This window comes from Eublepharis macularius, chromosome 1 (genome assembly GCF_028583425.1).
Source record: "Eublepharis macularius isolate TG4126 chromosome 1, MPM_Emac_v1.0, whole genome shotgun sequence".
In the NCBI taxonomy this organism is placed as follows: Eukaryota; Metazoa; Chordata; class Lepidosauria; order Squamata; family Eublepharidae; genus Eublepharis; species Eublepharis macularius.
In genome coordinates, this window is record NC_072790.1 from 17,470,798 (window position 1) to 17,497,967 (window position 27,170).

Below are 27,170 nucleotides of genomic sequence, written 5' to 3' on the forward strand. Positions count from 1 at the left end.
ACAACCAATCAGCGCACGGGCTGTGCCCAGCCCTTGTAAGGCTCGCGCCTCCTCTCCCACTTCCGGGTGGGTTGCTATGGCAGCGGCCGCGGGCACTTGGGGCTTCTCCCTCCCGGCGGTGGAGAGGATGAGGCAGAGGCTGCTCCGGGGGGGCTTAGCGACCGACTGCCTCCAGGAGGCCATGGCAGGTGATGCTTAGTCATAATAACAACAAGAAGAATAATGTAGTTATCATTATCATTGATGCAGAGGAGTTAGCCGTGTTAGTCGGTAATAGAGTCCAGTAGCACCTTTAAGACTAACCAACGTTATTAGAGCATAAGCTTTCGGAAACCACAGCTCTCTTCGTCAGATGCATCTGTGGTTCTCGAAAGCTTAAGTTACAATAAAGTTGGTTAGTCTTAAAGGTGCTACTGGACTTTTTACTATCATTATCATTGATAGCAGTAACAAGCAAAGTAAAGGCGCCAGCTAGCTTCCCTGAACAGGACTCCCTACTGCCTACTTACATGCGTTGACTAGCTCTGAGTCAAGCTACAAGTGAGTCACTTGTAGCTTGGTCCTCAGTGTCGCTTGTGTGGAGGGTCTCTGTATTTTTCCTGATTTTTATGGAATTGGGTTGACAACTTTCAAGTGGGGCCTGGAGATCTCCCGGATTTACAACTGATCTCCAGACTACAAAGATCAAGTCTCCTGTAGAACATGGGTGCTTTGGAGGGTGGATTGTATGGCATTATGCTCTGCTGAGTTCCCCTTCCCAAAGCCCTCTTTTCCTAAGCCCCCCCCCCCAATCTCCAGGAATTTCTTGGTGCAGAGTTGGCAACTGACCAAAAACAATAATACACAAATACCTTACATACAGATATTTCAGTTGTATACTGGATGCTTATGAATGCTCATTTTAAAATTCTGGGGATTTATTTGTAACAGGCTTTCTTTTTGGAAACAATTTGAGCTCAAACTGTTCTGACCTTGTATCTAGATATAGAAAATGATGAAGAGACTGGAGTTTTTGTAGTGGGACGTGGAGGCTACCCAAACAAAGACGGTATCATCCAGTGTGATGCAGCAATAATGGAAGGACAGCCTGGCCGTTTTGGAGCTGTAGCAGCTTTGCATGGGTAAGCATCTGACATCTATTATCTAGTATTGTATATTACTTAAGGTTTTAACCAGATTTCAAGATTTTTAAGAGTAAGAAGACTGTTCTGCAGTGGTTGGAAGACTTGCAGTGCTATCTATGCTGAATTACTGTAGTCCAAGTCCCTGAGTTTCGGTGTATCAGTTTGCACAGTTGTTTGTTTGTTTGTTTTTGTAGATATAGGGTACCAGCCAGTGTGCTTGAGATGGCAACTGTTGGTCTCATGAGAAATGTAGATAAAAGGTTGTACCCAAAGACTTCATAGAAAAGTTAAGTTTTGAGGAAAAAATTAAAGGAAGTGAGAGGGGCGGCATTTATTTTATTTATTTTATTTATTTTGAAGCTGCTTTTCTTGCTGGGATTCAAGGTGGATTACAAAATTTAAAAATAATGCAATAAAAACAGAACAGTATTTGCTTACTGTCTTGATTTACACTCCGCCTTCTCCCCAATGGGGACCCAAAGTGGCTCATTCATTTCGCCTCCATTTTATCCTCACAACAATCCTGTGAGGTAGGTTAGGTTGAGAATGCATGTCTCAGTCCTTGGCAGGTAGAATTCCCAAGTTCTCCACTGTTAACACCCACAGGTGTTGCAGTTGAAATAACTTTATTAGAGATTCATTCAGTATAAGGTGCTTAGACAGTGGAATTGGCAGAAGTGACATATGTGGGGCTAGCAATGTTAGTTATAGGGAATCTTCCCGCCTTAGGATAGAGGACTGTTAAGAGGGGGGGGGGGGGTTCTAGTGAGACATTGTTTTAGAGCAGACAGTGAGAAAGATGAACTTATCTTTGGTTTTCACGAGGAGCACACCCCGAGCCAGCTTTGGCTGGCTGTCAAGGACACTGGCTCAGCGGAGCGAGAAAGAGAAAGTAAACGTTTGCAAGATAACCCATTGGCATGGAGCAATAAAGAACTTCCCACACTCTCAGAAGCCAGAGGCAGAACCCATATACATGCATGGCAGATATGCAGGGGGCATATATGACAGTGTGCCTGGCCCAGGGTCACCTGACAACATTCAGTGGCAAAGCTGGGATTTGAACTTTGACTGCCTAGAGCCAGTCAGACACACAAACCAGTACACAGGTGAAGAAGGCCATACTGAAGACAGAGCAAAAGAGCAAAAAACCAATGGTACACTGGGGGGGAAGGGTTTATTCTGTTATCTGCACCTATGCATTTTGCCTTCGCTTCTTCAGGAGGATCTATATAGTGGTATCTAGGGGTGTGCAAAAAAAAATAATCTGTGTTTCCCGCTTCAGGGAACCCGAAGCAGAAAAAAATAATCAGAAATAAGGGATTCTCGGAGCGGCAAGCCACTTTGGGAATCCCTTGTTTGACCCGCTTCAGTGTGCCCCGTAAAGATTCAGAGCATACCGACAAACTGCCCCCCCTGCTTATTTCACCCGATGGGAAGGGGAGGAGGGAACCCCCTCTTCCCCCTGCCATTGGGTGAAATAAGCTGAGGGGGGAGAAGTTCAAACCCCACCGAGCAGATCAGCTGCTTGGCAGGGTTTGTGGCCGGCCCTTTAAACTCCATCTGGGTTGTGGGGGAACCCCCATGACCCAGGTGAAGCACGGAACGGCCCCTTCCAGCTGGCTGGGGGAAGGGGGGAGAGTTTGAAGGGAAGAACACTCCCCGGCAGGCTACACTCAGCTGCTCGTCAGGGGTTTCCCTGACAAGCGGCTGAGTCAGGAGTGAAATGCCCCTTTCTCTGCCGCTGCACAGCAGCAGGGAGAAGGGCATATGATATCACCCCGGCAGGCTGCACTCAGCCACTTGTCAGGGAAACCCCTGACAAGCAGCTGAGTCGGGGATTTAAATGTCCCTCTCCTTGCTGCTACAGCAGGGAGAAGGGCATTTCACCCAGGCAGGCTGCACAGCAGCACGGAGAGGGAAATTTAAACCCTGGCAGGCTGCACTCAGCTGCTTGTCGGGAAACCCCCAACAAACATCTGATCAGCAGTTTAAATATCCCTCTCCCTCCTGCTGCAGAGGGGCATGGAGAGAGACATTTCAGCCCCTTGACCCGAAGCTTCCTGAAGCTACACAGATAGCTTTGGGAATCTTTGATTCAGGGTTCCCGAAACAGCCCCAGTATGCTGGGGCCGTTTCATAAATCCCGAATCTTTGCAAATCAGGTCTAATTCGGGTATTTTTCCCAAATTGGAAACCCAAAGCGCACACCCCTAGTGATATCTGGTAGTTCCTGTTGCAACAGACATTCAGAATTTCCTTCACACAGGAATTCTAGCAAACAATTCCAGGTACACGAGGCAGCAAGGATGTAATGGTGGATTCATTTGAGAGAGGGGGAATTTTTGGAAGGCTGAGGCTAGAAGCATATTGGGATAGAAGAAAGGAAGGGGAACAAGGCCATAGAGCTCTTTTCAGGTGAGGGGGGAGAGTTTGTTCTGGATTTGGGAGGGGACAGAAAGCCAAAAAGGGATATAAGGAAGGAAAGCACTGAGAGAGGCAAATGATTTTGGTGACAGAGTACTAGATATAAGGGGGGGGGGGTTGAGATGGGCCAGTGGATTGTCGGAAAAGAGAATATTGCAGTAGTCAAGGGGAGATGAGTAGCGCATGAACTAGAACTTTTTCTGAGGGGGTATAGTGGAAAGACATTGTTTTTGGACTCTTTTTGATCATGGGTTAGTTGTGATTAGAGGTGTCATGTAAACTGATCCTATGCAGAGTCCAGAAGTAGTCAAACTGTGTAGGATTGAAAGTTTGGCTTAACCTGCATTTTCTGGTACTTGTTGATTTGTGAGTTATATCTGGAATGAAATCTTGGGTTCATCATCAAGCTCAGAGCCAAATTACACGAGGTCCCTGGGCGCATGACAGGTTCTGTAAGGTTCCCTGGGTACTAATCTCACGCTATATAATCCGCCTTGAGTCTCAGTAAGCAAGGTGGACTATAAATAAATAAATAAATAGTGCAATCTTACAAAGAACAGCCTCTTGATTAGATTCTTTGCAGGGGAAAAAATGATGGGAGGGATTCTCTTTCTGTCTCTTGCAAAAAGCCTCAGGTCTGGTTTTCTTCCAGGAGCTCAGGGGGTGGGGGTGGGGTTAGACGTAATAGGAAGGAAAGCCAGAGCGGCTTTTTGTATGAGAGAGAGGACGAGAGAGAATCCCACCAACATCGCTCCTTCCCAGCAGAGAATTGCATCGAGCAGCTGTTCTTTGTAAGACTACACTGCCCAGGGAACCTTGCAGGACCCAACATGCATCTGGACATTTTGTGTAGTTTCCCACATAGTTTAACAGCATAATCCTAAATAGAGTGACTCTATTCTAAGCCCACTGAAATCAGAGGTCTTAGATCGGAGTCACTCTGCTTAGGATTGCACTGTAAATTATAAGAACCTGGACAAAATATTCCTGAGAGATTTTATGGGTGCCTCCATAAATGTACTGTCTGTAGCTAATTTTCGCATGAAGCTGAGATGTAGTTTGTAATATGTTCTGTCAGTATTTAAGTTTCCTGATCTTATTGGGCAAGAACTTGTACCTCATTAAAATGAATATCTATGACGTATCTGGAACCACCTAAGATCTATTTACTGAGATTTATTCTGAGATTTTTTTCTTTTCCTGCCATCAACCCTTCTAGAGACTACTATGCATATCTTAATTTGATATATTTTATTTCAACATAGTTTTGCTACCATTCTAAAAGAAGTAAAGTATTTTTTTCTTTAGCATGTTCTTTTTTGTTCGTGTTTCACATTTTGTATGCTCATCATTCCATTGAGCAATAGCACTCCTGACTTCTTAAAAGGAGCTGTGGATCAAAAAATATCCTAAAATATGTTCCTTTTGTTAATAAAGAATTGGAACTCCACTTGCTGTCGCTCGTAAGGTCATGGAAGAGACTCCTCACAGTTTTCTAGTCGGAGACGGTGCTGTGGCTTTCGCAAAGGACCAAGGCTTCGTCGTGGAAGATAACAGCAGTTTGATGAGTAAAAAGAGTACTGAGGCTTACCAGGTGACGTTCTGCTTTAGACCAGTATTTTATTTAGAACATTTAAATGCTGCCTTTCAACCCAATGCAGGGTCCCCAGAGGTCCCCAAAAACAAGCTTTTCAAAATACATAATATAAAATCAATTAAAAACAATAATGAAGCAAAACACATAGAAACATAGAGCTGGAAGGTATCCCCAAAGGATATCTACCCCAAGGGTTATCTAGTCCAACCCCTGCACAATGCAGGAAATTCACAGCTACCTCCCCCCTCACTCCCCCAGTGACTGTTACTTTATTCCCAAAGAGGCAAAAAACCTCCAGAATCCCTGGCCGATCTGGCCTGGAGGAAAATTCTTTCCTGACCCCGAAGTGGCAATCAGCATTACAAAAGGGCCACAAAAGCCTAGCAGGGGCTCGTCCCTTTCTGCCCTCCCTTTCCCAATCCGCCGAGATTTATACTGAGTCACAGGGCTCATTTCGAGGGGGAACGCACAGGAACACAGTTCCGGCAGTTCCCAAAGAGGTCACATGTCAGGTGGCCCCGCCCACCTGACTCTCTGCCGTTTTGGGCTCATTTCGGCCTGGATTGGGGCCGAAACGGCCTGGATCGGGCCTCTGACAGGTGGTGGATCACTCTCCTGCTCATCAGCGGCCCAATCCTGACCAGTTTGGGCCCCTTTTCAGCAATTTTCACTCCCTTTTTGCCATTTTGGGCCCAGTTTTGGCCCTGAATGACCAGAATTGGGTCCAAAACAGCCAGAATAGGTGACGTCAGGGGGTGTGGCATATGCAAATCAGTTATACTAATGACACGCTTCTGGTGATGGCAAGAGGCATGGCATATGCTCATGAGTTATGCTGATGAGTTACGCTAATGAGTTCCTCCAGCTCTTTTTCTATGAAATGACCCCTGCTGAGTCATAGAATCACCATTGCTATCAGATGGCCATCTAGCCTCTTCTTAAAATCTCCAAAGAAGGCGGGCCCACTACCTCCCAAGGAAGCCTGTTCCAATGAGGATCCGCTCTGTCAGGAAGTTCTTCCTAATGTTTAGCTGAAAACTCTTTGGATTTCATTTTAACCCATTGGTTCTGGTCCAACCCTCTGGGGAATTAACATGAACAATTAAAACCGATAAACAGGAAGGAGGGTCAGTGAGGGAATGGCAAATGAAACAGACAAGTCTTTACCCACTGGTAGAAGACAGTGATTGAGGAGGACAAATGAATCTCCCTGGGATGGAAATTCCATAATTTTAGAGTAATGATCAAGAAGACCCTTTCTCAGGTCGCCACCAATCTAGCCTCAGGTAGCAAGGGCCTCTGCTTATAGGTCCATACAATCAAGTAGTATTTATCAGCATAATTAATTCAGTTTCTCTTGTTCTACAGAAGTATTTAGAAACAAAAAAAACCTTGAAGAAACATGATACATTAGGTAAGTTATCTTTTATAAATGAAACGTTGATGGAAAATGCTGCCTCTTCCTAAATGGTGGTGTAGATTTTTTGTTTTGTTTTGTAATTGTTGAGATATTGGTGTAATGCTTGTCAGTGTATGATTGTGCGTACAACCATAGGGTGATATACTGAGCTAAGGTTTGTGCATCAAGTAACAACTTTTACAAAATTATCCGATCAAGATGGGTAGCCATGTTTGTCTGTAGCAGTGGAAAAGAGCAAGAGTCCAGTAGCACCTGTAAGACTTACAAAATTTGTAGTAGGGTATGAGCTTTCATGAAGAAGTGAGCTGTGACTCACAAAAACTCATACTCTACCACAAATTTTGTTAGTTGTATAGGTGCTACTGGACTATTGCTCTTTTCTAAAATTATCTGAAACATTTCATCGGAATGAAATAATACAGGGATTGACAGAAATGTCAGACAAGACATTTTGGAGTGTTTCAGATTTGATAGAACTGCATTTCTCTGTAGGAAAACTTGCAAATTTTCATGTAGGTGGTCATGTTATGACAACAGCAAGCCTATTGTGCTGTGTGAATACGTGCTAGAACATTTCATTCCCCTATGATCATATATAGCCTTGTTAAAGACAGACAGAAAATATCCAGAGAGCACCTACATAACATTGGGAGGGGCCATACTCAGTGGTAGATAGGCTTTCCAGTTGCCCACCAGTGGAGGGCAGTCTCCTGAGGGTTTGCCATGTTGCCTGGAGATCACCCACCACTGGCAGCCAACGCTGGAAAGCGCAAACCGGACGCGCTTCCGGTGGGGCACAACGATGTCACTTCCTGAAGTGATGCCACCACACTGGCCGTAAGCTTGCTCCCACACTTTTCTGGGGCCAATTTTGGCTGCAAATAGGTCAGAATTAGCCCTGCACAAAGCTCAGGAACATCCCCATGACTGGTGTGATGACTTCACTTCCAGGAAGTGTGATGACTTCACTTCCAGGAAGTGACATCATCATACCATCGTCGGGAAATGCGCAAAACAGAGCACAAACAAGGCACAAGGTAAGTGCCAGGTTTCCCTCCTCCCTCCAGGAGGGTATAGGGACCTGGCAACCCTGGTGGTAGAGCCTCTGGTTTGCATGCAGAAGGCCCCTGGTTCAATCCCCAGCATCTCAAGTAGAAAGGATCAAGTAGATGATGTGGAGGACCTCCTCCTGAGACCAGAGAGAGTCACTGCCAGTCAGAATAGACAACAGTGACCTAGGTAGACCAAGGGCCTGACTCCGGGCGAGGCAGCTTCATGCATTCACGCACGTGGCACAATCCAGGAACAGGTCTGTGCTCAAGGAAACTAGCATACTAGCATGTTCCCCAATCTTCCTTTTTCCCAGTTCAGTGCTCAGGAAACCAGTGGGAAAGGTGAATTAAAGATCATTGAAATGTAGGGCTCACTCTTACCTACGGGGTCCATAAAAACCTGGAGTTAGTTCAGGGACTCAGCAGCCTAGTGTAGTTACGGGGGCTTTCCCTCTAAAAACATACCCGGGTGCATTTATTATGCTCTTTCTTTCAAGGCCTCAAGAGGGTGCTGTGGCTCAACAAAAGCCGAATACTTGGCCTACTCGGAAAGAAAGGGTGGCTGGAACAAGGTCTCTTGGCACATGTTCCAGTACAGAGGGAAAGTGATAAATCATGCCTGCATGCTTCCATTGCAAGGGGCGCAACAGAGGCGTACCTAGAATTTTTCAAGGAAATGTACACAAGAAAGCCTTTGTTTACGACTGTAATCCACAGATAATTTGTGGTGAAGTATTCTGAGCCTGCCCAGTCCTAATTGGACCATTGGTGTGTCCATTGGTGTGTCAAGGACAGCCTTGTCCCTTCTGACCGGCAGCAGCTTTCAGGGGTCTCAGGCAGAGGTCTTTCATATTTTCTGATCCTTTTAATTGGAGATGCTGGGGACTGAAAGCAGATGCTCTCGCTCACTGAGCCACAGCCCTTTCTCCAAGCCTGTGTTGACAATGAAACTCAGAAGGAGATAGGCAGATCTCCCTGGGGAGAGAATTCCAGAGTTTTGGTGCCACGACCGAGAAGGCCACTTGCTTAATCTCATAAGGGGGGGGCACCTAAAGCAGGGCTTCCAAAGATGACTGCAGTGGTCGGGGACATTCATAGGGAGTAGGTGGTCCTTCAGGTATGTTGATCCCAAACCACGGCTGTTTTCACACTGCTTCCTGGCCATGGAACATCGTGCCAAGCTCCTGGAATGACAGAGTCTTCCTGGCACAATTTCGCGCGAGAATGGTGAAATCGTGCCAGGAAGACGCTGTCCTTCTGGGAGCTCGGCACGATGTTCCACGGCTGGTAAGCAGTGTGAAAACGGCCCATATAGGGCTTGAATTGTGCCCGGAAACCGATTGGGAGCCAGTGTAGATGGACCAGACTGGAGTGATATGGTCCCCACGACCCACTCCATTTTTGTCAGCACAGACCACTGAGGAAGACCGGTGAGTTTAAGCACATCGGGCAAATGAAGACGATCATATGTTTATTGGGGTTTACTGGTATATAAAATCTCTTTCATTAAATCCATATTCCACAATTTCATTTCTGTTTCATGGGGTGGATCCGAGTGGAATAAAACTTGTGGAATAGAACTTTCTCACCTCGTGCCTCTTGCTGCAGCCCTCTGGGCCCCTCCTGGAATTCTGCTCCTGGCAACCCTTATGAACAGCGGAAGGGGTGGAGGTGATGGCATACGTGGGGTCTTGCTTCCTTTTTGGGGGTATGTGTGAAGACTGCCATTTCTTCTTCTTGCCATTCTGTGGTAAACACCCGTACACCTGCATTCAAGCATCTTTGGATCCAACCCCTTGTTGGGAAGTATATTATTGCTGTTTGGATGATGTTTGGTAATACATTCTAATGCTCTTCAGAACCCAGTTTTCTTCAGAACAATATTGGTGTTCCCACTTTTTTCCCTATGTTAATATTTATACTTTGCACCCCAAACCTTATTTTTAAAGGATTCTGCAGTTCTTGAAGAAGCCTGTTTGGTGTATTGGTTAAGAGTGGCAGGACTCTAATCTGGAGAGCCAGGTTTGATTCCTCGCTCCTCCACTTGAAGCCAGCTGGGTGACCTTGGGTCAGACACAGCTTCTAGGAGCTCTCTCAGCCCCACCCACCTCACAGGGTGTTTTGTTGTGGGGATAATAATGACATACTTTGTAAACCGCTTTGAGTGGACGTTAAGTTGTCCTGAAGGGCGGTATATAAATGGGATGTTGTTATTGTTATTGTTGTCCTATAAAATTCCTGTGATATGGTTACTAACAGTGCAGTCCTAGACAGTTATACTCTTTCAAGCCCATGGATGCCAGAGGACTTGGAAAGGTGTAGCTGTGCTTAGGATTGTGCTGTATGGTTTGAATTGTCATATTTTTATGCTTTACATCTAGCCAGTAGTAAATATATCTGTGCACTTTTAATTAGTAAGGAAGGTCACTGCTCTCTACATCAATCCTTGGGAGAAAAGACTTAACCATGGGGCTGTAGAAATTTGTCACAAACATTGTGTTGCTTTCGTTCAGTGCTTTAGCCAAATGCAGATGCTATTTGTGGGTGTGCGTGCATGCGCCTGAAACTGAACGAGAATGTGTATGTGTGCAAATGGAGAGAATCGGCTAAGAATGCATACTAAGTACATCAGCAGAGAGAGCTTCTTACGGATCATATGTTTGCTGTTGAACAATAGTAAGCAGCTGGGCGAGCCACGCAAGTCGGGTGGTACCAAGTTGCTCAGAGCTGATACCAGACCTGGCTCCAACGAGTCCTCCCTCAAAGGCTAAAATAGCCCCAGAAAGGCCCCTCCCCTTCACCGACAGAAACCAGGAAATACTGCTGTTGTTGCCTAGCACAGAACCACACAGTGCACTTCATGTTCCAAATTTCTTTTTAATCTGGTGGGTTTGGAACTCTTGTGTTTAGAGCCAGTATAGCGTAGCGGTCAGCCGGTCAGATTAAGACCCGAGAGCCCCGGGGTCGGATCCCAGTCTGCCCTGGAAGTTCACTGGGTGGCCAGGAGCCAGGCACGCACTCTCACGCTCTCCACCTAGCCTTCCCCACAGGGTTGTGAGGATAGAGTGGAGGAGAAGAGAATGAAGGTGAGTCGCTTTGGCTCCCCAATTGGGGAGAAAAGCAGGGAACGAATGACAGAAATCAAGATGCCTCATTTTCAGTGTGGCTGAATGAATCTATGTGGAGCCCTGAGCAGACAAGACAGATCTTTCTACAAACTTAAGAAAGGTCCCAGGGTTTGTAGAAAAAAATCTGAAATCTACCCCCCCCCTCCCATAATAGAAGCAGCAGCTGTTGCTAGGCAACAACAGCAGTATTTCCTGGTTTCTGTCGGCGAAGGGGAGGGGCTTTTCTGGGGCTATTTTAGCCTTTGAGGGAGGACTCGTTGGTGCCAGGTCTGGTATCAGCTCTGAGCAACTTGGTACCACCCAACTTGCGTGGCTCGCCCAGGCCCAGCTGCTTACTATTGTTCAACAGCAGCCACCACGTGGAAGTCTGTGTAGTATAGTGGTTTGAGTTTCAGACTCGATCTGAGAGACCCGGGTTCAAATTTGCACTCTGCCACGGAATCTTGCTGGGTGATCTTAGGCCAGCCACTCTCAGCTTAACCTACTTCACAGGGGTTTTATGAAGATAAAATGGAAGATAATGATGAAAGTTTCTTTGGTTTCCCATTGGGAGATAAAATGTTGGTGGGTTGGAAGGAGAGCAGGAAGTAAGGAAAGGTTACTAGGAGGAGGGGAAATAGTATTAGGGTTGCCAACCTCCAGGTTTGGCCTGGAGATCTCATGGAATTATAATTCACCCGGCAGAATGTAGAGATCAGTTTCCCCTGGAGAAAAATGTCTGCTTTGGTGGGACCCTGCCTTCACCATGCTCCATCTCCAAGTCTCCAGGCATTTCTCAAGCCAGAATAAGGTGGGAAGGGGGATACAGTGACGATGCCGGTTCCCTCTAGAGAACTGGGCCCAGCCCAGCAGCTGGCATCACACGACTTAGCCAGGGAGAGGCTTCTAGAGAGAGGGAAGGAGGAAAGCTGAAGAAGGGTGGCAGATAAATGTAGCTTGGCTGGTGGGTGGGAAGGAGAGAAGGAGGCAGGAGAAGCGAAAAGGCTGTGGGGGCTTTCCGGGAAAGGGGAGAGGAAATAGAAGTGGAGGGGCAAATGAGATGCTCCCCCCGCAAAGCCTTGCAGGTCCCCTGTGTGTAAAGAAATAACTGAAAAGATAATTCACGGTCTCAGTTTAGTGTTCTAGATTTAGGAAGTCATATATTGTATTTATTTATTTATGCCATTTATAGTCTGCCTTTCTCAGTGAGAGTCAAGGCATATTACACAGTATGAGATTAGTACAATCAGTATAAAGTACTTTTCCATACAGTATTTGTCAGGGACGCTTTAGGCTCATCCTGCACTGGGCAGGGGGTTGGACTAGAAGGTCTGTATGGCCCCTTCCAACTCTGTGATTCTGTGAAGGACATTTCTATAAACAATGCCATATGGTAAATAGATACAAGTTTTAAAAGACATAACATTAGCAAGAACCTGTTAGCATCTGCCAGGTAACAGCAAATTAATTTCTTTGTGTCATCAAGGGAAGTTCTAATATAGTCATTTAGCTGTTTTGTTAATTACAATGTAGCTGTATTCACTAGAATATTCTTGAAGCATTGCTCTAGGATGTATCTTTCCTCAGTTAAATGCATTAATTTTAATCAAGGGTGTTTCCCCCTCTTTGGAGATAACTGGCCTCTACAACCAATTTAATTTTACAATAATCTTACAGCCAAGAATTGTCTTATTTTTACTTGTACTTAAAGCAAGTCCCATGGATTTCAGCAGAACTGGCTTCCCTGTAAGGGTGTCCATTAGTTTAGTCTTAAAGAGATGTTGTAAATATCCCATTGACTGAACCTGTTTTAAAAATTAGGCTTATAATGGTTTGGGCTTTTCATCTCTTTTTTTTTCTTGAAAGGATATAGGTCTATCCATTTTTGTCCCATCCTTCTTCCCTCGGAATGGCAAACATAGCCCCTCCATTTTGTCCTCCCAATGAGTTGGGTTAGGTTCTGAGAGAAAGTGACTGACCTCATGTCACTAGGGCTTTTAATGGAGTATGGACTGCTGGCATTGCCTGGGGCAGTTGTCTTCTGCCTTTTTTTTCCCTCAAAGGGGACCCAAAGCAGCTTACATTGTTCTCCTCTTCTTCGTATTATCCTCACAACCTCCCTGTGAGGTAGGTTAGGCTGAGAGTTTGTGACAGGTTCAAAGTTACCCAGCAAACTTCTGTGGCTGAATGAGGATTTGCATGTGGGTCTCCCAAATCCTGTTTGTTTGTTTAGTTTTGTTTATTTATACCTTGCCTTTCTCCCCAAAGCAGCTTACATTGTTCTTCTTGCCTCGATTTTATGCTCACAACAATCCTGTGAGGTAGGTTGGGCTGAAAGCATGTGTCTGACCCAAGATCACCCAGTGAGCTTCCATGACAGAATGGGAATTCAAGCCTGGATCTCCCAAGTCATAGTCTGGCATAGTACCCACTGTACTGTTCTGACTCTTTGCCACTCAGGCCCTGTGGCACCTGACCTCCTCCTGAAAATCTCAGAGCATGTGAGAGTTTTAACTGAGTATCTCTGGGGGATCCTTTTGGCTTCTCTAGAGTGGAGTTGGTTTTTTACCTCTGAATAAAACTGGATCATTGCAATTTGCCCAAGAGTTCCAAATGACTTGTGGAACCAACTGGAAAAGCTGCTTGGATGTTTGTGCACGTTCTGTTCCCCTTTGCTGATTTCAGGACCTGCCTATAAAACTCAAGGGAGACAGATAATCACTCAGGACAGCGATAATATTCTTTCCCAATAAATTCAGATACTGTCTTTATCGAGCAAATTAAATGTTATTAGAGCAGTCCAGTGTGCTTAATCTCCCCCCCCTTTTTGTCTAAACTGATGTAAAAAAAACCCACCACCAAACGGATTTGTGAACTGAACTCCAATGATCCCTCGCCTTGAACTCGCCCTGCAGTCCTGCCAGCTAAGCCTGACAGCATCTTTTTGCCATCTCAGAGGGTAACAGATGAATTTATTTGATGTAATGTCTCAACTGTTGCTTGCTAAGTAACTCTTATTACTCCTGTGTTTTCACTATAGTAAAGACTCCAGTAGCACCTTTAAGACTAACCAACTTTATTGTAGCAGAAGCTTTCGAGAACCACAGCTCTCTTCGTCAGATGCATCTGACAAAGAGAGCTGTTCTTGAAAGCTTCTGCTACAATAAAGTTGGTTAGTCTTAAAGGTGCTACTGGACTCTTTACTATTCTGCAACTACAGACTAACACAGCTAACTCTTCTGGATCTGTGTTTTCCCTAGGTTTGATCGCCTTGGATATCTATGGAAACATAACAGTTGGTAAGAGAGAACAGCACAGACCAGAAAGCGGTTCAGATTTCATGCCCGCCTTATGTCAGATGCAAATGCTGCTAGTTGACTGTGTTGGGCCTCATCTTCAGTTGATGGGAGGGAGTTCAGATGCTTGCTTACTTGGAGGAAAAAGGAAACATGATATGAGACAGCAGCCATCTGGGTTAGTATTTATATTAAAGCAATGAACCCTTTAAAATTAGATCTTGATTAATAGTTAGCACTTAGTAAATTGTAGTGTTGGTACAGAATTCATTAACTGAAAAGCTGAGTCATTCTGCCTATTTCTCACCTTTTGAAAAGGAGAAGAGTACAGAAAATATATTGTTGGATACAAGGAGGCAGGTTGAATAAGAGACTGCATTCCGTCCTCCATTTTCCACTCTTCTTGAACCATTTCTGCAAAGAGTCACCAGAACGATGGTTGTTGTGGGTTTTCTGGGCTGTATTGCCGTGGTCTTGGCATTGTAGTTCCTGACGTTTCGCCAGCAGCTATGGCGGGCGAAACGTCAGGAACTACAATGCCAAGACCACGGCAATACAGCCCGGAAAACCCACAACAACCATCCTTCTCCGGCCGTGAAAGCCTTCGACAATACAGTCACCAGAACTGTTAATAATCTACTTTTTAAACAACATCTAGGAGTTTCTACCTCTGGGTCTCCCTTTAAATATCCAGGACGAGTAGGCGATTCTCCATTGCCCGGATGTGGGCTGTTTGCTGATCAAGAGGTACGTCAGGATCTGACCTGAACTGTATGAAGGAAAGAAACATCAGAAATGTAACATGCAGCACCTGGTTTAACTAAATTTGGGATCTACTTTTAATGGAAAAAATCACAGAAAAATTGTATCTCCAAATTAACCCCACGGGTATCTCAGACTTCTGTACTAAATGGGAACCTTTTTTAGAATTCCTTTCTAAAAATGAGCTTTTGTTAACAAAATTGCCCTATCAAGATATCCTAGATATGGAAACGTGAGGTTTGTGGCAGTCTTACCCAGATGAAGTTCTATTTAATACTGCTTTTGCTATAATAACATTTTACATGTTAATTTAATGTAAGTTAATAACTCATAATAAGATTACAACGAACTGTTTTAAACATCTGTCGAAGTTTGTTAATGTTATGTTTCGTGAGTTGTATGTTGTAAACTAATTCAAAATTAATAATATTTTTTTTTAAAAAAAAAGAAATGTAACATAGTTCTTGAAAGACTGCAGATGGTCTAGGTTAGCAGATCGATATCTGGCTTCTATACTACTACTAATAATATTTGATTTATATACTGCCCTTCAGGACGACTTAACACCCACTCAGAGCGGTTTACAAAGTATGTCATTATTATCCCCACAACAGCAAACACCCTGTGAGGTGGGTGGGGCTGAGAGAGCTCCAGAGAGCTGCGACTAACCCAAGGTCACCCAGCTGGCTTCAAGGGGAGGAGTGAGGAAGCAAACCCGGTTCTCCAAATTAGAGTCCTGCTGCTCTTTTCTTAACCACTATACCAAACTGGCTCTCTAAGACAACTAAGGCAACATGAGCTAGAACACGGAGAAAGCTCAGCTGTTGAGGACACAGCTAGAAAGCACTTGCATGTAAATCATAGGGTTGGAGCCTGAGCCTGTTTTCTGCTTGCCCAGCACGGCTCTCCTTTTCTTGTTCCTCCAACGGAAGACACTTTCTGCTTACGCACAAGCAGGGCTTTTTTTCAGCTGGAATGTGGTGGAACGGAGTTCCGGCACCTCTTGAAAATGGTCACTGAGCGGCGCAGAGGGCAATCAGTCAGTCAGGTTTAATTGTATATGGCCAAAGGCTGTCACAATACAAAGTTAAAAACAGTAAAAATAGAAATCTATCTTACAAGCATAAAATACAGTTATTAACATAATAAAAATAGAATACAATTAAAATGGGACCTTAATAAATACCAGGCAGTTATGGGAAAATTAGGTTTCTAAGGAAACAATCTTGGCCCTAATCTTTTTTGCAGCTAGGGCAAACAGGGATACTCTGCTAGTGACAAAAGAGTCAGTATCAGATAACAAAAAAACTAATTCGTCGATATCAGAGGTAAAGTTACGCCCCACTAATAATAAGTTGGCAAGAAATGTAGCTCTAACCTCTGCCTACATGGGACAAAATAAGGTGTAATATAGAAGATCCTCAGGAACTGAGGCACCGCATATGCAGAGACGGAGAACCATTGGGGCTTGATGGTATCTTCCTGTAAGTAAAGCTGTCGACACTGTTTGAAAGCGCAGGGAGGTAAATGATTTTCTGAGATTTTGGGATGTGATATTCACTAAATAAGGAGATCTCACATGATCTCTTTTGATCAGTTTAAACCAAGGGGAAGATCTGGACAGAGGGCCATCTAAACTCCCCTCTGTCTGGAGATCAGGGGTGGGGCCACCAGCCATGTGACCATTTTCTCCGAAGGCAACCCACTGAGTTCCACCACCCCTTTTCCCAGAAAAAAAGCCCTGCGCACAAGCAATAGGAAGATATAGGTCCGAGTTTGTAACTAAACTATAAAATACAAATGCAATAAGTATCAATTGAAGACAAACAGTAAAAACCGTAAGCAGTCATACGCTCATATATTAACTTCAGCAGTCTCAGAAATTCCATGCATCCGTCAGCAAAAGCAGGTGGAGCCCTCTTGGAAACTCACATGTCCAGATAGTTGTACTCATGGAACTGGATGTCCTGTTCATGTTGCTGGAGTCTATTTGCAATCCAATGAGTGATTCGGAGCAGTCACGCCTAGAAGGATGGTTTCTGATGGGAAACAGCTTTCCGCTTGCAACTGAAATTCTCAAATCCTCGACCTCGGAGGCGTTGGGCTTGCTTGCCCAACAATGCATGACTGAATAGTATCCCCTCTCCCCCTTTCTTTTTTTAAAAAATAATTTTTATTGATAATACTTATTCTCCATACAATGATTAAATAGAATTTGTACAATGTAAAATACAACTAACAAATTACAAAATTCAAAACGTTTAAAATTCCCAGTTTCAAAATTCCAACATTCCAAAAAATTCAAACTGTCACTTTCATAATTACAACATTTCTGAGAGAGTTGATAACTAGCACATAACTATGAAAAGTTTGCAAAGTGATGAAATACAGAAATTTACAAATATTTTAAACATAGTCTAAAACCTGAAAGAACTTTAGACCTGGATGAGAACTGTTACTGCCTAGATACTCAAAAAACGGAAACCACTTCTCCCCAAAATTTGTACTAGATGGAAAATGCTCTGCCTGATAAATCTTATCAGCCAATTTTTCAGAGATAAAATGATCCCAAATTTTTGTGAGCCAATTTTCAATCGTCGGGACTTGCTTAGACTTCCATAAGGTCGCAATGGCACTCTTTGCAGCAACCAAAAGGGTTGCTATAAGGTCCCTACGTATCAAAGGAATGTGGACCGGGTGTGCTTCCCATTGATCAAGGAAAATGATTTCTGGTGACAATGGAACGGAATAGCCTGTCATTATTTGGATTTCTTTAAGAACTTTCTTCCAAAGATTTGGGACAACTTTTTAGGGGTCAAATACCACCTGTTGACTATCTTATATGTCTGTAATTTAGTTACCACGGCTTTAGAATTAAATATTTTTGAGGACCATATCTGCTTCCACTTTTCTGCTCTCCCCCCCCACTTTCTCTTGTTCCTGGGGATCCTCCTCTTCCTCTTAAACGACTCATACTTTTTTTTTTTGCTCCATTCGAGTAGATGCAGGTTCCATAAATTTCAGTAGTTTAGTCGTTTACAAATAAAAAATGGATGGTAGTTTCAGGTTGGTAGCCATGTTGGTCTGCAGTTGAAAGGTAAGATTCTGGGTCCATTAGCACCTTACCTGATAAAGGGAGCTTTGGCTGTTGAAAGCTCAGGCCTTGGAAACTTAGTTGGTCAGAAGGTGCTATTGGGCCCAGATGTTACTCAAGAAATGCTCCTTTGCGGGAGCAACAGTAATCTTGATTCTTCAGAGTAGCTGTGTTGTCTTAAAAAGAGGGGGAAATGGTTGGTCAACAGCAGTTTAGATATATATTGCCACCTAATTTACTTTTTTAAGGTTCCTTCATTCTAAAATGGTAGAAATAACATTTTGAAATGACAAGATTTTACATGGGAGAAAAAATTTACGTAGAGTTCAGTCGTTCTACAAGCTGCATTCCTAAGTTTCCTTTTTGTGATTCATCCAGGTAGTTTATAGTTTTTTCCAAAGTGATATCTTTTTTTCTCCCTAGGTAGGAGCTGCAGCAGGTACGTATCAGAAGTTATAATAAAAATGCTTTGGATAATCGGTTAATGCTTTTAAATATATGTTGATGCATGTATCAATCTAAAATGCCTTCAGAACTGACTAACTTGCTTACTATTATAAACACTTATTTCAGATCAGATTATAGTTTCATTCGGCTGCGATCCTAAGAACACTGTCCTGGGACAGTAGAAAAGAGCAAGAGTCCAGTAGCACCTATGAAACTAACAAAACTTGTCCCTGAATCGCAACTGATAACGAAGCTCAAGACAATACATCCACTTGGACTGAATCGAGACAAAGGCTTCTTGTCTCATTACCAATGCTGATTTCTCCACACCCACTACCCTTCTGCATACCCCACCCTATTCAATCACACCTAGATGGACTCACATTATAGCTGTATCTGAAGAAGTGAGCTGTGACTCACAAAAGCTCAAATTTTGTTAGTTTTCTAGGTGCTACTGGACTCTTGCTTTTTTCTACTGCCTCAGATAAACTAACATGGCTACCCATCTTGATCTACTTTCCTGGGGGTAAGCCCTCTTAAATAAAGTGGAACTTACTTTTAAGTAGGCCTACCTAAGTTTAGTCATTTCTGCCAGTACTCTGATTTGCCTTGCAAGAATCCTAAATGGTTGGATTTGGACACATTTACCTCTTGCTTTCACAACAAATGAAAAATGTGATTGAAACTGACCCCTTTATTAATACTGAAAAGGAGAGAAATTTAAATACTTCAGGTCATCTGCTTAAAAGCAAAAATCACACTATTACCTGCTATTACTATTCCTGAAGGGGGAAATGATGCTGCTTAATAAGACCTTTCTGGCAAGACCAGGTCTATGAATACAAATTGGAAAGCAAGAAAAGGCCTGTAGAATGTGGGTTATTGGTGTGTGGATCCACCATGTAAACTTGCAGTCAAGAAAGGGAAACTGGAATGCTTTAAGAAATCTTATTCGCAGCAATACCTTCTGACAAGCATGGGGAAAATCCTTTCAGAGACCTAAAACATTTAGGCTCAAAGGTCACCCTGCCCAAATATTTTAATCTGCTGTTAAATGTTAACACCTTGGATAATTAACTTACAGTGCAATCCTAAGCAAGTTACGCCTTTCTAAAGCCACTGACTTAGAAAAGAGTTAGAAAGGAATAACTCTGTTTAGGATTTCATAGATAGAATTTAAGGAAGGTTGTTGGAGCAACAAGCAGAATTTGGCGTTCTGATGAAGCGCATGTCACCAAATGCACGTCCTCTGTAGGAGTTTCAGTGTGGAAGGCTATGCACTGCAGTGAATGTGAAGTCTCCTGTTCTTGCAGCTCTTTGGCTTAAGGCGAGTACGTGGCTCACAGAATGTGAAATTCAAACCAGAAACCAACTCTGAAAGGAACAGAAATGAAAACTGAAAGTATGACATGGTACTATTTGAGAAAGCACTGACGGCCTATATCAAAGGACTAGCAACAAAGCCCGTTGTGGGAAAAAATACAACAGGCTCTGGAAAGGGGAGGGTGGGCAAGCGGGCATTTCCTCCTCTTCCATGACTGATCCTGGCCGGGTGAAGGGGGGGCATTGCCTCTTTCTCCATGCCTGATCCCAGTCGAGTGAAGGTAGGGGGCAGTCATTGCCATTTCCTGTGCTCCTGATCCTTGCCAGGTGGAGGGGTCAGGTGGGCATTGCCATCTGCAACGCACCTGATCCTGGAAGGGTGAAGGGCGGGAGGGCATTAACTCCTGCTCCATGCCAGGTGAAGGGGTGGGTGGGCATTGCCTCATGTTCCACTCATGATCCCAGCTAGTGAAGGCAGGGGGAGGGCATTGCCACCTGCTCTGCTTCTGATAGTGGCCAGGTGAAGGGGGGGTGGGCATTGCCACCTGCTCCACTTCTGATCCCAGCTGAGTGAAGGCAGGGGATGGGCATTGCCACCTGCTCTGCTCCTGATCCCAGCTGGGTGAAGGCAGGGGATGGGCATTGCCACCTGCTCTGATCCTGATCCCAGCTGGGTGAAGGCAGGGGATGGGCATTGCCATCTGCTCCCCTCCTGATCCCAGCTGGGTGAAGACAGGGGATGGGCATTGCCACCTGCTCCGCTTCTGATCCCTGCTGGGTGAAGGCAGGGGGTGGGCATTGCCACCTGCTCTGCTCCTGATCCCAGCTGGGTAAAGGCAGGGGATGGGCATTGCCACCTGCTCCGATCCTGATTCCAGCTGAATGAAGCGGGGGATGGGCATTGCCATCTGCTCCCCTCCTGATCCCAGCTGGGTGAAGGCGAGCAATGGGTATTGCCGCTTGCTCTGCTCCTGATCCCAGCTGGGTGAAGGCAGGGGATGGGCATTGCCACCTGCTCCGCTCTTGATCCCAGCTGGGTGAAGGTGGGGGATGGGCATTGCCACCTGCTCCGCTCTTGATCCCAGCTGGGTGAAGGCAGGGGATGGGCATTGCCACCTGCTCCGCTCTTGATCCCAGCTGGGTGAAGGTGGGGGATGGCATTGCTGCCTGCTCTCTTCCTGATCCTGGCCTGAGCTGCTCACCACAGCACACTCCTTGAGGGACAGGCTGGCTTGCCTGGGCTTCCCTCTGTGGCAGCGCCCTCTGGTGGCACATAAGGGTATGAAGTGAGTCATCTGAAACACACTTATTCTTTTATATAGTAGGATTATCAGATTTACAGGCAGCGCAGCCAGTCATTGATGATTTGGTATTTGCCCATGTTAACCTATCCAGATTTCTATGTAAATGTACCAGAAGTTCTGAAATCTTACTTAATGGAGGAAGCGCACTTTCTAAAATTGCCATGCTAATGGGAAGTCAAGTCTTCCAGGATGTGTTTTTCAGATGGCAGAATGTGTGCTCATAAAACCTTGTTTGTTATACGTACTAAGTAGAAACAGGTTCTCGTGCCATCAGCTTGCCAGCTATAACATTTTAACTTCTCACTACTTTCAGTGAGAACTAATAAAGAAATAAAGCTGGGAGAAATTGTTAACATGTTCAGGTATAACTATCTGTTTAGTGTAAACAAACATTTTTGTGTCTTGCCACTTGGCATTGGGGGTGGGGTGGGGGGTAACATCTCTATACTTAGCCTGAAATGGTTTGTGGTTATGGGGCTCACAGTGTAGAAGGAAAAAATATTATTGTTGAGGTATTTGACCATATAAGGAAAGAGACCAGGTCTCTCTCTCCGCCCCCCCCCCCCCGCCAATTCTAAAGTATTATCACCAAAATGTAGAGAAAGTGGTCTGCATGTGGAAACAGGCTTTGTCATGCAGATTGGAAAGTGCCGACACAGATCAGATGTGCCTCAAATGCAGTTGTTGGTTGGTTTGTTTGTTTGTTTAATTTATAGCCCGCCTTCCCCGCAAGCAGGCTCAAGGCAAGTTACAACAAAATAAAAACACAGGTATACAATAATATCACAAATCTTACAATACAGCACTTCAACAATTCACCTGCTCAAGGGTGAAGATGTGGGTTGATATCCTGCGGCTGCTCATATGACCATATAGCCCCCCCCCCGCCCTGCAGGTGGGAGGCTGGCAGGGAGACTCATTTGATGGATTTAATGGTGGCCTCAACCAGGGCTTTTTTTCTGGGAAAAGGGGTGGCGGAACTCAGTGGGTTGCCCTCGGAGAAAATGGTCACATGGCTGGTGGCCCCGCCCCCTGATCTCCAGACAGAGGGGAGTTGAGATTGCCCTCCGCGCCGCTGAGCGGCGCGGAGGGCAATCTCAACTCCCCTCTGTCTGGAGATCAGGGGGCGGGGCCACCAGCCATGTGACCATTTTGAAGAGGTTCCAGAACTCCATGGAGGGCAATCTCAACTCCCCTCTGTCTGGAGATCAGGGGGCGGGGCCACCAGCCATGTGACCATTTTGAAGAGGTTCCGGAACTCCACGGAGGGCAATCTCAACTCCCCTCTGTCTGGAGATCAGGGGGCGGGGCCACCAGCCATGTGACCATTTTGAAGAGGTTCCGGAACTCCACGGAGGGCAATCTCAACTCCCCTCTGTCTGGAGATCAGGGGGCGGGGCCACCAGCCATGTGACCATTTTCAAGAGGTTCCGGAACTCCACGGAGGGCAATCTCAACTCCCCTCTGCCTGGAGATCAGGGGGCGGGGCCACCAGCCATGTGACCATTTTCAAGAGGTTCCGGAACTCCATTCCCCCGCGTTCCAGCTGAAAAAAAGCCCTGGCCTCAACCAAATGCCTGGCAGAACATCTCTGTCTTGCAGGCCTGCCGAAAGGATGGAAGATCTTGGCGGGCCCGAATGTCTTCCAAAAGAGAGTTCCACCCGGTCGGGGCCAGGTTGTTTGTTCCTTTCAGTAATGGTTGCATTTAATTCCCATCAACATCTGGATGTGGATGCACATTCAGGTGTGAATCTTCACACGCCTCCTTGTGCAGTGTGGGCTGATGAGTCCCACATTAAATACGCATCCGGTTTACACTCCCAGTTACTGAGGCAGATGTGGAAGCCTGCTTGGATTCATGGGAGTGTTCCTTGCTTCGGTTGCAAGAATATTTGAAAGCAAGTATTGGACTGGGTCTTAAAGGACCCTTTTGCTAAATAAGGACCGTTCTGTTCACGGAAGATTGTTCCTGTGAACTGAAGGGATCTTCTGGGATGAATGGTGTGGACCTCCCTCCAACTTAAGTGACTCTTCCTCCATCCCATCAGAAGAGCCACTTAAGTTGGAGGAATGCTTTAAACTTTGCATAGAGCAGTGAGAAGATAGGGATAGGCTCCACCCAGTGGAAGGAAACCTTCACCACCTGTGACTTCTACCAACGTGTGATACGAGAGGATTGGCGTTTATATATGAGCGCAACTTCAGTCGTCTTGGCTTTGTGGTAAGAGTTGACAGTGCATAGTTTCCATGAGTAAATTTCTTTATTTCCATCAGCTACAGGCGAGGGAGACAAGATCATGTGCTTCTGTCCTTGTTTTCATACAGTCCTGTTAATGAGACAGGTATGTTCGTCATGTGTTATCTTCGAGTTGTAAGCATGCCTACTTGAAGGAAGGCAATAATATTCAAAGTAGAGTGGGCACATATGAAGTAGAAGGAGCACAGTTAATGGTATAGCTTGGAGAGAGAGTGATCGGGATAAAGACCTGCATCTATTTGCTTGTTTGCTTGCTTGCTTAGGCTATTTGTATGATGTTTCTCCGGAGATCTGCTCAAGGCTGGTTACAAAATAAAACAATACAGTACAGTCATAAAAACAGTATAAAACCTATCAATCATAAATAGCCATTAAATACAAGCCAAGGTATAAAACAGCATAAAACTACAACCGGAAAGAAAGATTCATAAAACTGTACACAGGCTAGAAGCACGCCATAAAAAAAGATTTAAAAGATGGAACCCCTTAGTTAAAAGTCCAGGTAGAGGCTTTGGCCTGGCACCTAAAAGACAGGTAGAAAGTGTGGTTCATTACCAGTACTCTTTGTGGCTCATTACCAGCCAGTCACTGCAACACAAGTGATAAAAGAGAGAGAAAAAGAAACAGATGCTGACAGGACTAGTGGCTGAGGAGAAACCGCAAGAAGCAGCAGTCATGAATCGCGGCGACATGCTCAAAGGGGAAGAGCTGAAGATGTCAGAACTGTGGCTAGATAAAATCCTTACTCCAGTCTGCCTTCTGCAATTAGACAAAAGTCCATTGTTTCCAAAAAGCATTTAATGAAGAAAAAGATTATTATAGTCCACTGGCCTGAATGCAATATCCAGGTTGGTACATATGCATTGTTACCAATGCCAGGCAAAGCAAAAGATACATACTAAATATCATAGCTGGCCCATCCTCCCCCCACAGTTCCCAAAATATTCCCTTTGAAGCTGCAAAAGCAAAAGCTTCCCCAAGGCCGGTTCTTGGTGGAACGTCGGTAGCCAAAACAAAGCTGGTCTGTCAGATAGCTGCCTGGGAACCTCTGCACCTGGGAAAGAAAGCACTGAACACTGAAAGGATTAAATATGGAGTCAGTTAAGTATAGGTATACAAAAGAGCATTCTGATCCTGACAGAAGAGAGGGGCCAGTCCAGAGTCCAGCACTTGACGCGGGGATGTTTTCTGCTGCCCATTGGCTGCCTGCTGGAGCCAGCCAGCCCTGTTAAACTATGTATTCGTTTTAACAAGTTGACTGCTCACAGTTATGTTCTCAGATAAAGATCTGCCCTGTGCAAGTAGAACCGGGAGATGACTTTAGCAGAGAGAGCTGTCCCGCTGGCACTTCTGGCCAAGTTGAAGGCCAAGGCTGCTACTTGCTGGAATCCAAAGCATGATGTCTTGGACTGTAGGGTTTCACACATGCCTTTCTACAACACAAGGGCAAAGTGCATTTTCTCTGTCAGTGGCGCAGTACAGGGGCCTGGCGAGAGGAGGACCGTTTGTTTAGAGACAGGAATACAACTGGATGGTGAGAGAGACTTGTTCTAAGCAGACTCCGCTGTTTATCTTTCAGGGCTTGTCTCCTGTGGATGCATGCCAGACTGTTGTCCAGGATATCCTCCAACGAGCAGGAAAGGAAAAGATGTTTGAACTTGGCATAATAGCAATGAATATGAAGGTACGGCACAGAACATTTTCCTGAATGCCATTGGGTCTTCCAAACATGGGATAATGTAGCCAGCAAATACTTAACTTTAATAAAATCAAAGAGAGTCCAGTAGCACCTTTAAGACTAACCCCCTTTATTGTAGCATAAGCTTTCAAGAATCACAGCTCTCTTCGTGAGATGCATGGAGGGCAAGAAGGAACTGGTCAGATATATAGGTGGAGAGGGGAGGGAGGAGTAGATGCAAACAGTAGCTTCTGATATGGAGCAAACTGATCTCCATATCAAAGGCTACTGTTTGCATCTACTCCTCCCTCCCCTCAACACCTATATATCTGACCAGTTCCTTCTTGCCCTCCATGCATCTCACGAAGAGAGCTGTGATTCTTGAAAGCTTATGCTACAATAAAGGGGGTTAGTCTTAAAGGTGCTACTGGACTCTTTGATTTTGCTACTACAGACTAACACGGCTAACTCCTCTGCATCTATTAACTTTAATAAGTAAGTACAGGAAGACAGAGTTGGTAGGAGAAGAACTGCTCCAGTAAATGTTGAGCGGTGTGTGTTTAGTCGTCATGACTTGTTCACGTGTGGGTTCTTACGTTAGGGGGAAGTTGGAGCTGCTTCGTCCGTGGCATTTCCGTACTGCAGCTGGTCTCAGGGAAAAGACGCCGTAGAGCAAGTGACCCAACAACCCTGAAGAAATCAAGGGAAGACTTCTGTTTGGTCTCTGATTCAAAGACTTCTTCGCCCGTTAACTTTCAGGAGTTTCGTTCCAGTGTATGGGTGTATATTCTAAGATTTTTCTTTGACCAATTTTCTTTGGCTCTAAGAACTAGCCCAAAATACTTCAGAGCCAGGATCATTTTTCACTTTTCAGGGCTTTGTATTTTTATGAAAACTTTCTCATTATTGCTACCACAAAACCTAATCCTAACCTCTTCACCATTTCTCGTAATTTTATTAAAATTATGACAAAAGTATTGCAGTAGTTAAATCAATATGGGGTAACTCTGGTTGTCATCACCACAACAAAAAGCTAACCTCCAATCCAACTTCTTCCCAGTTTCTCATCACTCCATTATTGCTTTTAAAAACTTCCATTTATTTGAACTTTGGAATAACGGGTGAAGAAATGAATGATGTAAAGTTAAGTTTCCATACAAACAAGCAGCGTCAAGAACTTCAGGCACATTTATTTTAAAAAGGGACCCATGCAAGCCCCCATGACCCTGAGCATAAACTTTTGGATTCTCAAAAGGGCCCCCCCTTCCCTGTTTTTGACCAAGGCCGTTTTCACACTGGTTACCAGCCACGGAACATTGTGCCAAGCTCCCGAAACGACAGCTCCTTCCTGACGCGATTTCACGCAAGAAGACGCTGTTGTTCTGGGAGCTTGGCGCGATGTTCTGCGGCCGGTAAGCAGTGTGAAAACAGCCCAAGTCCTGGACTTGGAGGAAGCTCTGCATTTTTTCCATAAAGGATAGTTGTCAAAGATCACACCACAAACCTGTGGGATTTAAAGCAAAGGTTGCCTCTCAGGTTGAGTACTTCATCTGCCTTGACCATGGAGTTTCACTTCCCAAGCAGGTAGAGAACTGGCACAAAGGGGCAGCTAATGAGCACCACGTGTACCTTTAGTTCCATCACCGCAAGGCATCTGGTCGGACACCTGGGTCCTTAACAGTCTTCTGGATGGGGGTACACAGTTTAATTTGATTCAGTGTTACCACTTTATGCCAGTTCTGTAACACTTAATTGCGTGCCCTTTCCAGCAAGGTTCAATGAAGCCTGCCTTTAACTCCCCAACTCCATCGGGGCTTCTGTTCTCAGCAGTTTGAAGTCCTTAAGAAGGGTGGTGCCTTCCAACTCATCCTGGCTCTTCATGCCATGAAGGCTTTAATTCATCACAATGAATTCCAGATGGTGGCCTTATACTGGACAACTACCTAAAAATCTACCCTGCCCCGGATAGCCCAGGTGAGCCTGACCTCGTGAGATTTCAGAAGTTAAGCAGGGTCTGCCTTGGTTAGTAATTGGATGGGAAACCTCCAGCAAAGACCAGGCAGAGGCAGGCAATGGCAAACTGCCTCTATTAGTCTCTTGCCATGAAAACCCCACCGGAGGGTTGCCATAAGTCAGCTATGACTTGAGGGCACTCACCACCACCACCACCTAAAAATCACACGATACCAGACTTCCTTCTTACATCAAGATGTGATACATCTTACTTCTCAAGAATACGTGAACGTTAGCTCTGGAGCATTTTGACGACAACAGTCAAATA

The 27,170-nt window shown here is 45.0% G+C and overlaps 1 protein-coding gene across 3 annotated transcripts; it reads left to right on the forward strand.

Annotated features, from left to right (window-relative positions):
- Positions 1-54: 54 nt before the first annotated feature.
- LOC129333528 (N(4)-(Beta-N-acetylglucosaminyl)-L-asparaginase-like) lies at positions 55-25,863 on the forward strand. Of its 3 annotated transcripts, none has more exons than XM_054985289.1 (10): positions 55-188; positions 983-1,121; positions 4,989-5,145; positions 6,517-6,562; positions 13,988-14,026; positions 14,682-14,770; positions 18,303-18,318; positions 23,229-23,296; positions 24,791-24,895; positions 25,491-25,863. In XM_054985289.1, exons 1-10 carry the CDS (start codon positions 77-79, stop codon positions 25,581-25,583), a joined length of 864 nt encoding a protein of 287 aa, XP_054841264.1. In that variant the 5' UTR covers positions 55-76; the 3' UTR covers positions 25,584-25,863. The 3 variants fall into 3 exon arrangements, with proteins under 3 accessions (XP_054841264.1, XP_054841353.1, XP_054841433.1); XM_054985378.1 differs by having other exon boundaries at positions 14,718-14,770; XM_054985458.1 differs by lacking the exons at positions 18,303-18,318; positions 23,229-23,296; positions 24,791-24,895; positions 25,491-25,863 and having other exon boundaries at positions 13,988-14,201; positions 14,682-14,769.
- The last annotated feature ends 1,307 nt before the right edge of the window (positions 25,864-27,170 follow it).